Source organism: Rattus rattus, chromosome 11 (assembly GCF_011064425.1).
Source record: "Rattus rattus isolate New Zealand chromosome 11, Rrattus_CSIRO_v1, whole genome shotgun sequence".
Taxonomy (NCBI): Eukaryota; Metazoa; Chordata; class Mammalia; order Rodentia; family Muridae; genus Rattus; species Rattus rattus.
Window position 1 is genome coordinate 73,871,817 of NC_046164.1, and position 10,723 is coordinate 73,882,539.

General features: G+C 46.5%; 1 protein-coding gene across 5 annotated transcripts in view; it reads left to right on the top strand.

Annotated features, from left to right (window-relative positions):
• The first annotated feature begins 520 nt into the window (after positions 1–520).
• Thoc5 (THO complex 5) overlaps positions 521–10,723 on the top strand; it is a 32,137-nt gene continuing 21,934 nt past the window's right edge. For 2 of the 5 annotated variants that reach the window (XM_032916316.1, XM_032916318.1), the window contains exons 1-7: positions 521–763; positions 4,884–4,999; positions 6,684–6,827; positions 7,608–7,721; positions 7,856–7,953; positions 8,659–8,805; positions 10,516–10,630. In XM_032916316.1, coding sequence (XP_032772207.1) covers positions 4,904–4,999; positions 6,684–6,827; positions 7,608–7,721; positions 7,856–7,953; positions 8,659–8,805; positions 10,516–10,630 — 714 coding nt within the window. In that variant the 5' untranslated portion in view covers positions 521–763; positions 4,884–4,903. Of the gene's footprint in view, positions 764–944; positions 966–4,883; positions 5,000–6,683; positions 6,828–7,607; positions 7,722–7,855; positions 7,954–8,658; positions 8,806–10,515; positions 10,631–10,723 lie in introns of those variants that run through there. The other 3 variants (XM_032916314.1, XM_032916317.1, XM_032916315.1) reach the window with 3 other exon arrangements.

A 10,723-nucleotide genomic window follows, 5' to 3' on the forward strand; every position in this document is an offset into this window, starting at 1 on the left:
AATGTCAGGAATAGGAAACACCTGAAGTTTATAGATACTGCATTAGAGCACTGGTTTTTGTCTTGGGAAAAAAAAAAAAGTGTTGCACTTGTGTGAAGCGGAAACAAGTGTAATAAAGGATTATGGCCCTGCCTAACTCAGTTCTTTTTTTAGCGTAGTGACCCAAATAGTGTCAAGTCAAGTTAGAGCCAGGTGTGGTGACATCTGCCTTCAAAATCCAGTGAGAGCAATGCAGGCGGATCTTAGTGACCAGCCTGACCTATATAGCGTTCAGGGCCGGCAAGTGGTGCTATGTAGTGAGCCCATCCCTAACAAAGTAAAATCCACTAAGGTCCACATTATAGCACAGCGACACTTGTGCCTTCTTTTTTTTTTTTTTTTTTTCCCTTTTTTTTTCGGAGCTGGGAACCGAACCCAGGGCCTTGGGCTTGCTAGGCAAGCGCTCTACCTCTGAGCTAAATCCCCAACCCCCACTTGTGCCTTCTTGAGCATACCACAGACTCACTCAAGTGAGTCGGCGGAGGGCCCACTACTTCACGCGCTGGTGAAAGGAAACGAAGCACAGACTCTTGGATTTCACCGCCACAGCTTCCCAATTTAATAGAATTAGAAATATTGCCCAACTAGGACACTCCCCTTCCTTGCTTCCCAAGCTGCATCAGGCCTTTCGGACTCACTTCCGGTCTGTGGCTCTTGCCTTCCGCTTCTCTACGGTCGCGAACCGGAAGTGGATGCCTGGCTGGAAGGCGTGAGGAGCGTTCTGGTGAGTGAGGCTGCAGGGCAGCCGGCTGGGGTTGCAGGTCCTCGCCGGGTGCACGGGGTTTGAGATGCAGACGACACTATGCGTGTTCCGGGTCTGGCGTCCTCACTTGTCGGGTTCCCCCCAGGGCTTGTGGCCGTTTTCTGGAAACAGGAGCAGCATCCTCTGTCCCCATTGTAGTCTCCTGATAGTGCTGATGGCAGAGGTAGCGGTAGGACCTGGTCGATGGTCCTTTTGTGTGTGTGGGAAACGTTCCTGTGTAACGGTTGGGATTTCCTAGGTTTTCCGTGCCAACCTTGTGGCTTTTGTCAGATGAGCCCGCCACTTGGTTAGCTGTCACTGGCAGCCACTTGCGGTCCTCTGAGAGGACGCTTATAATGGGCTGTGTAAGACTCCAAGGAGACGTAGTGAAGAAAATTTATTGCTGTCAAATAAAGACAGAGAGCGCGAAGTGCGGGGGTTACGAGGGAAAAGAGGCCGGGCTTTTCTTTATATTGTCCCCTCCGTTTCCAAGCTAGCTGGCCTGACTTAGTGTACTCGATTCATTAAATATTTTGCTTATCTTAATTTTTAAACAAAGGAAAACAAGATTTTTTTTTAAAAAAAAAACTATGTATCTTTTTTTTGTTTTGTTTTTGTTTTTTCAAAGATTTTATTTATTATATTTAAGTACACTGTAGCTGTCTTCCGACACGCCAGAAGGGGGCATCAAACCTCATCAGGGATGGTTGTGAGCTACCATGTAGTTGCTGGGGTTTGAACTCAGGACCTCTGGAAGAGCAGTCAGTGCTCTTAACCACTGAGCCATCTCTCCAGCCCAAGATTTTTTTTTTTCCTTAAGTTATACTGCAAAGGGCCCGGGCAGTAAGAAGAGGTACTACCTGCTCTGTTTTAATGAAGATTTAAATGCAGTCACTATAGTCCAGTCTGGCTGGCAGCTTCTGTCGTCCAGGTCTGCTTCTCGTTTGTGAAGATCCCTCTGCCCCAGTCTCCCAAGTGCCGTGATTACTGATGTTTATCCTGTCTCACAACCCCATTTTTTTTCTTCGAGATTTTATTATTGTAGCCCACGCTGACTTTCGAACACATTGTATAGCAAAAGATGACCTGGAGTGTCACGCCTGCCAGCTCTAACTCCAACCTGGTCTCGTCACAGGCATGTCCCACCACACACAGTTTTATGTGGTCCAGGAGATCAGACGCAGGTCTTCGAGTATGCTAGGCCAGCTCTGCCAACTGAATTACTTTGCTAACGTCACAGTCTCTTTTTAAACTTACAGTTACTTTGGTAGAAGAAAACTTGAGGTCTGCATGCCATAAACAGGAAACCACTTGCACTGATAATGATATAATTGCATAATATACATGGTATGATGAAACATTTATTAATAAATTCTGCCTCGGTTTCCTTGTCTAAGGCTCTGAGACAGAATCCATTTCTTTCTTTCTTTCTTTTTTTAATTATTTTTATTTTATGTGCATTGGTATTTTGCCTGCATGAATGTCTGTGTGAGGTGTTAGATTTCGGAGTTACAGACAGCTATGGACTGCCATGTGGATGCTGAGAATTGCAGTTGGATCCTGTGGAAGGGCAGTCAGTGCTCTTAACTTCTGAGTCATCTCTCCAACTTGAGAATCCATTTCTTACTAGAACCTTGGTGCTTATAAGTGTTAACAATAAACTAGGAAACTTGAAGCGATTAGACATTTCGTTGGTGATTTTTGTTTTTTTGAGATGATGTCTCACTGTGTAAACCAGGCTGTCCTCAACCTCACAAAAGATCCACTTGCCTCTGCTCCCCTCTCCTAGAGTGCTGAGATTAAAGGCGTGTGCCATCCCAGCTGGCTAGAAAAACGATAGCACGGCATTGGGACCCATCTATAACCTCTGCACGGTTGAGGCCGAGGCAGAAAGGTCTTCGCTTTGAAGCGGGCATGAGCTTCGTGGACTTGTCCAAAGGGAAGGCCAGGCAGATTAACCTGTCCTCTGGTGTTTAGGATAATGTGATAACTCAGGCACCACCCCAAATCACGTTCCTCACCCTTAGGATGTGCTTTGCAACTCAGTGCTCCTACAAGCCCCGAAGGACTACTGTCCGTTTAATTTGACAGGAAACAAGAACGAAGTGGTTTGTTGAGTGGCCCATGCCTCTAGAAAAAGTCACATGGAGGTTCCAACTCAGGCTTCTCCCAGAAATGTTGGTGATAAATTAAGGGACAAAACTACCCCCCTTAGAAGTTGGGGTGACAATAAGAGGTGAAACTTTGTAAAATATAGGCTTTGTTCTTAGTTTTTTGTTTTGTTTTTTTTTTTGTTTGTTTGTTTGTTTTTGTTTTTTGCTTCTTTTTTTTCGGAGCTGGGGATCGAACCCAGGGCCTTGCGCTTCCTAGGCAAGCGCTCTACCACTGAGCTAAATCCCCAACCCCTGTTCTTAGTTTTGCTTTTTGTGTTTTCTTTTTTTGAGACGGGGTTTCATTATGTAGCCTTGGCTGGCCTGGAACTCCTACCTTCCTACCAGAGACCTTCCTACCTCTGTCACCCTCGTGCTGAAATTAAAGGCATGTGCCACTGCGCCTGGCTCTTTATTTGAATACTAGAGCTAGACAGACAGACAGCAGGGATACTGGCGAGACTGGGAGATGCAGTACTGCAGGTGTTGTGACTACTGGTGGAGCATCGGATGGGCCCTTACTAGCTCTGCAGCTTTGGAAAAGCGTCACCTCTCTCAGCCTTGCTTTTCTCATCTGCTAGATGGTAGAGAGGGTAGTGGTTCTTACCTGAGTGGTTTTGTAAAGTAACCAAGTGTGATCATATCCATCAAGTGCTTAGATAAGTCTACTACTCATTGTGAATAGAGTTATATATCCACCAGCAGGAATTAAATCTAAATTTATGAAGCACTTTGACAGGCTCATGAGTAAGAGCAGAGCTCATAATCTTGGCAAGAACATGGTTGGTTGTTTTGATTAAGATAGGGCATTTTTTTGTATATCCCTCAGTGTCCTGGGACTCACTATGTGGACCAGATTGGCCTCAGACTCCAAGATCTTCCTGCTTCTGTTTCCCGAGTGCTGAGATTAAAGTTGTATGCCATCATACCCAGCTAAATTCTGAAATATTCTAAAGCTTTCTTTCTTTTTATTACGATGGTTGTAGGCTACCCAACATGGGCGCTAGCGGCTGAACTCAGGCCCACTGCAAAACAGTACACGCTCTTAACTGTTGAGCCAGCCTGTCAACTCTGACACTGGGAGATCTTCCCTCATGAGCCTCTGAATTTCATTATTGTCCATGTGACTTCCTCTGTTTGTTTCTAATGTCAGTTGATTTAAGTCTTTTCTCTCTCTCTCTCTCGGTTAGTTTGGCTGTGAGTTTGTCTGTCTGTCTGTCTGTCTTTGCTAAGGACCAACTCTTTTGCTGGCATTTCTTTTCTCTCTCTCTCTTTTTTAAAGATATTATTTATTTATTTTATGTTATGAGTACACCATAGGTGTCTTCGGATGCACCAGAAGAGGGCTTCAGATCCCATTACAGATGGTTGTGAGCCACCATGTGGTTGCTGGGATTTGAACTCAGGACCTCTGGAAAAGCAGTCAGTGCTCTTAACCGCTGAGCCATCTCTCCAGCCCCTTTTTTTTTCTCTTTTTAAATGTGGTTTATTTCTTCTAATCTTACGCGCATTTGGTGTTTTGCTTGCGTTCATGTCTGTATGAGGGGGTGGGATACCCAGGAATTGGAGTTACAGACGGTTGTGAGCTGCCACGTGGGTGCTGGGAATTAAACCTAGGTCTTCTGGAAGAACAGACAGTGCCCTTAACCCCTGAGCCATTTCTCCACCTCCCCCCCCCCCCCCTCTAAAAAATACTTTTATTAATTATTTGAATTTAAATTATTTTTTAAAATGTTATGTTAATGTGTATTTTTCCTACATGTATATCTGTGCACCATGTGTGTGCTTGGTACTTTCAGATGTCAGAGGGGATCAGTGCCCTGGAGCTTAGTTCTAGATGAATGCAGGGAGTCAAACCTGGTTCCTCTGGAAAAGCAACAAGTGCTCCTAACCGCTGAGCTGTCTCTCCATTTCTCTGTGGGAAACCCTTAAAAGCTTTCTCTCCTTAACAGCTCTCTGACCTGGAAGCACAATGTCATCAGAATCCAGCAAAAAAAGGAAACCCAAAGTGATCCGAAGTGATGGAACCCCAACTGAAGGGAAACGGAATCGATCTGACACAGAGCAGGTGAGATTAGCAGGGCTCCTCCGTGCTGCTGGGAAACTGCCTGTGAGTGTGGAGGAGCTCAGGGTCACGTGTACCAGAGACACTCTGGTCGCCCACACTAGACCAGAGGATGAGAGTCCCTGCGATTTGACAAAAGATGAGCGTTAGCATAAGGCGCTGGCCTGTTGGATATTTGTATTGCACAGAGAGCACATCCCAGCACACTGTCCCCAGCTCACCTGTGCACTGACTGCACAGCTCTACAGCTTCCGAGAGAACTCGGCTTTGGTACCAGAGGCACCAAAGGACTTCTGTGGCCCAGGACCTCTTTTCACCAGCACGGTCTTCTCCTCTTTTTTCTATTTCTCTCCTTGGAATCTGTCAAGCTGATCCATGACTTGATCCATGAGGATTCTTTGGCTGGTTTGTTGATACATGGTCTCAGCCCAGTTAGCCTTGAACTTGGTATGTAGCTGAGGGTTACCTTGAGTTTCGTATCCTCTTTCCTTCACCCTCACCCTTATAACTTAGCTGTTCTGGTTGTTTAGCAATTTTTTAAAAAAATGTATGCATGTGGTGTTTTGCCTACGTGTATGTTTGCGTACCACGTGCATGCAGTGCTCCTGGAGGCCAGAAGGGGACACTGAATCCCTAGAACTGGAGGTACGAACAGTAGTAGGCCCCTATGTGAGTGCTGGGAGTTGAACCTATGTCCTTTAGAAGAGCATTGGTTGCTGTTAACTCCTTCACTCCAGCCCCAGGCTAATTGGTTTCTGATTGATTTGTTGTTCTTTTGAAACAGGGTTTCACTGTGTAGTTCAGGTTAACCCAAAACCTTAAGATCATCTCGGATCATCATTGGATATACTGAGATTACTGGCATGTGTCACCACAACTGGCTTGTTTGTCTTTTGAAATAGACTAAGGAAGCAAATCAGTTTAGATTTAAATTAAAAAGCAACACGGGCTTCTGTGTAGCTTAGTTGTAGAGCCTGTTTTCAGACTATGCAAGACCCTGAATTAGAACCTCATATCAAGAGACATTACTTTTAGCGCTTGTTTGTTTAATGAGTAGGCAGTAACTTCTGAACAAGTGTAGGAAATAAGTCCTCTCTTACAACCCAGAGCTCATTTTTTAAAAAAAATGTTTGCTTTGTATGTATACGGTTTATTTTGTTTTTGTTTTGTTTTGTTTTGTTTTTTGCCTTTTGAGTGTTCACTGCACTATTGTTACAGAGCCTTAGGGTGAGTTCTGTGTAGGTGAAGGGGGCTTACGGACGGAGTGAAGTAAAGAGAGAAATGAAACAACAGCACCTCCCTTGGTTTCAGGAAACCAAGATTAATGTAGAGATTTTTTCTTTTCGCATTGATCAGAGCATTGCTAATTTGTTTGTTTTTTGAGACAGCTCTGTGCTTAGTCCAAGCTGGCTTGACGTCAGCATCGCCCTGCCTCCATCTCCCAAGTGCCACAATTGTGGGAATATGCCACAAGGCCTGGCTGGGCGTGTTTTCTAATATAGTGTATGTGTATGTGTGTTCACACGTGTGTGGGTGTCTCACTGTATCGTCTAGTTGGCCAGCAACCGCTGTGTAGCCCAGACTGACCGCACACTGGCAGGCGTAATGTCCTTACAAAATGAAGGCTTTCATCCTTACTGTCCCTGACCCTGGCAGAGACCCTCACCAGGACCTCTCTTCTTCACAGGAAGGCAGATACTATAGCGAGGAGGCTGAGGTTGACCTGCGGGACCCCGGCAGAGACTATGAGTTGTACAAGTACACTTGCCAGGAGCTACAGAGGTTGATGGCTGAGATCCAGGACCTGAAGAGCAAGGGCAGCAAGGACGTGGTAAGGAGAAGGGCCGGGCATGCTAAACCTGGTATGTCTGCAAGCTGGGGCGCGCTCGCAGTTAGAGATTGGGGTGGAAGCACCAGAGACCTGCCTACTAATTTGTTAGAATTTGTCATAACAGCCCCATCTCCCGCTACAGTAACGAAAGTACTAGATACCTTTTTCCTATGACTATAATTTGTTATTATAGACGTAATGTTTTTTAGATGGCAGTCACTTTGCTAAGTGTTGAACTATGTGCAAATAAATCGTAGAGCCCAAATAAAATTATCATGGATGTTAAATGCATGAATCAGGCAGATATAAAGCTAAACACTGTGACTAAAATCTGACAGGTGATTTCAAGAAGTCACTTTTCCCAGCAGTCTCACTTATTTTCATGTGTTATATCTATAGCTCTAGTATTATAACCAAGCTTTCTATAGTCAGCCCGCTCACCATACTCCCTCCCTCCCTCCCTCCCTCCTTCCTTTCCTTTATTTATTTATTTTTTTTCCTTTGAGACTATATAGCCTTGGCTGACCTTGAAACTCCCACTGTAGACCAGTCTGGCATTGAACTCTTGCCTCTGCCTCCTCATTACTAGGATTAAAGGCCTTAGTGTGCCATCGAGCTTAGCCTAACTCTTTCATTTCCTTTATGACATTTCCCACTGTTCCGGGCTCCCTTTAGACTCTGCTGACGGCCCTGTGTGGGGCTGGCTTGGCAGCCAGGGTCTGGAGGGAACTGAGCCACCGTCTGTCTGTTAGCTGTCTTTACCAGTCTCTTTGTGCACAGGCCATTGAAATCGAAGAACGAAGGATCCAGAGCTGTGTGCATTTCATGACTCTAAAGAAGCTTAACCGATTAGCCCATATCAGGTTAAAGAAAGGAAGAGACCAGACCCACGAGGTAGAGTTGAAAGGTTTGATGACCTGAGCTCTCATCCCTCCTCTCTGCCCCTCTTAACTAACCCTGTGCCCTTCTGTGACTTTGCTGATGGTCAGTCCCAGCCCAGACCACCGGCTCACTTCATCCCCCCGCAGGCCAAGCAGAAAGTCGATGCCTACCACCTACAGCTGCAGAACCTGCTCTACGAAGTGATGCACCTGCAGAAGGAGATCACCAAGTGTCTGGAGTTCAAGTGAGTCCGGGAGGGCAGGGTGTGACTTACTAGCCTGTTCCTCCGTGGGAAGCAGAATGGGCGAGCTTATTAGACTACAGGATTTGGAGAAGAGTCAGGAGATCACTTCGGATGGAGAACCTCAAGCAGTCATTTCAGACCCCATAAAGAACCATGGAAGCCTCTTGGCCCCTTCCGAGGTTTGAAATCAGCACTTGGTAAGGGTAATGTTTCTCCTCAACCCGTATCGTCATTTACCCGCTGGGCCACAGAGTAACAGTGCCTAGTTGCCCCATTGGAAAACAATGTGCCTGTTGGCTAGCATAGCCTGCTCCAGTGCTGGTTTTGAAAGTATGACAGTTGGGATGTATAAAACCAGCAAAAACGTTACTCCTCCTCTGTCATCTCTGCTTAATGAGTCTCTTAGCTAATAGTTGTCCTGTTCAACCAGGAGACGTTTATAAATTTATTAAGTATCCTTCCCAAGCCTTCAGCAGGTTTGTGGGTAAGTAGGTTGAGCGGCACGGGCAAATGACGTTGTGTTGTGTCACTGATACCCTCTCATCACACTGAAATGCCTGTCACTGAGCATTTGCTGGGATAGAGTCCCAGGATCTCAAGTAGCCAGAGGCTGGGGCTGCACAGACAAATGGAACCACTGTCCCTTCTAAGCCACAGTTTGGGGCTCTGAAAACAGCTGCCTGAGGATGTTATTTCTGCTTGTAGGTCAAAGCATGAAGAAATCGATCTGGTCAGTTTAGAGGAATTTTATTCAGAAGCTCCACCAAACATCAGCAAGGCCGAGATCACCATGGGAGACCCTCACCAACAGACGCTGGCACGTTTGGACTGGGAGCTGGAGCAGCGGAAAAGGTGGTGCTTCCTCCTTCCCGACCTGGCTAATCAGTGCTCGGTCATGACCCAGGAGTAGGCCAAGCAGTCTCCAGGACCAAATCTTACTTTCTTATTAATTCACCCTGGATTATTCGAACATGACTGACCTCTTCCAGGGTGGGCTTATGACTGTTGAGGCTATCAGCAGGAAGCTGGAGGTGGTGGTGGCTCAGTGGTAGAGTGCTTGCCCACCATGCACAAGGCTCTTGACTCAGTGCCCAGCACTTCGAGGAGGGAATCTGCACTGGAAGAGGGCTCAGTAGATAAAGTACTTATTATACAGGTGTTGGCCCTGAATCTGTATCCCAAGTACACGTGAAAAGGCTGGGTGAAGCGGCATGAGTCTGAGGTGTAGAAACTAGTAGATCCCATGACCTTTGTAGCCAGCCTAAGCAGTGAGCCCCAGGCTCAGTGAGAGACCCTGCCTCAAAAGCCAGGCAGAGAATAAGGAAAAAGGTCAGTTGGATTGACTGTTGCTCTCCACACGTGCTCTCTCAGATGAGTATACCCATACACACCTTCATGCACGTGCACACACTCATGTGCACACACACACATAAATTATAGAGGCAAGTAAGACTTGGGGAGAGACATGGGACGAGAGCAGGGGGACAGACGACAAGATAAAATGATAAACATTCATGAAGATGTCACAGCAAAACCCACTTGTTAGTTTACTATTAGTTAATCTCCTTGTTACTCTGACAGAATACCCTAACAGACATCCTAGAGGAAAGGGCTTATTTTGGCCTAGGTCTAAAAGTGAAGCCGCTGGTCACTGTGTTCCCAGTCAAGAAGAGAAGGGAACACTTGTCTTGCTGGCTTCTCCTTAGGTAGTGTAAGACCCAGGGCAAGAGAGTGCTGCTGCGTGCTTTCATAGATTTCACGTGTGTGCATGCGTGGGGGGGGGGGTGCGTGCAACTATGAAATTAGTTCTCCCACCTTTCCATGAGTTCCTAGGGTTGATCTCAGGCCATTATGCTTACTGAGCAAGTGCCTTTACCCAGACATACAGTGTAGCCGAGGGTGACTGCACTCTGTTCTCCCTCCCGCACCTCTCAAGTGCTTAGATGTAGATGTGCACCATCACATCTGAGTCTATGTGATGCTAGGCAAGCACTCTACCAATCGACCCACATCTTAAACTCCTAAAGACCTCCTATTGCTGTGATAAAACACCACGACCAAAAGCAACTTAGGGAAGAAAAAGTTTATTTCAGCTTACAACCCTCAGCTCACACTCCCCCACTGAGGAAAGCCAGGCAGGAACGCAGAGCAGGAAGCTGGGCTCGTTAACTGGAGCAGAGACAGTGGAGGGATGCTGGGTACTTGCTCGTTCCCCTGGGCTTGCTATAACTTGAGTTTAATCCCTGAAAACCACATGGTAGGAAAGAACCGACTAGTGTAAGTTGTTTTCTGATCTCCACATACGTGCCATAACACAGGGACCCTCTCTCTGCCCCACCCCAACACAAAATAAAATAAATTGTTTAACGTCAGCATATTTGAGGATTTGTGTAATTACCAAGTATAGTAGTGCTCGTATGGAACTTACCAAAGGACTTGGCACGTAGTCAGTGCTGGCTGTCATAGAATTGTCAGAGCGCTTTCAGGTAGGGTCTAGGAGTGAACAGGTATGTCCCGTATGCCTGTAAGGCATTTCTGACAGTGCCCCGTGTGCCCCTTTAGGCTGGCAGAGAAGTACCGAGAGTGTCTGTCCAACAAGGAGAAGATCCTGAAGGAGATCGAGGTGAAGAAGGAGTATCTCAGCAGCCTCCAGCCCCGCCTCAACAGCATCATGCAGGTGAGTGTGGCTCTGCTCCACCACACCAGCCATGGGCTCCTCCTCCTCAGTCACACTGAGGGTGGTCTCCTGAGAGGACGAGTTTCCTTCTGA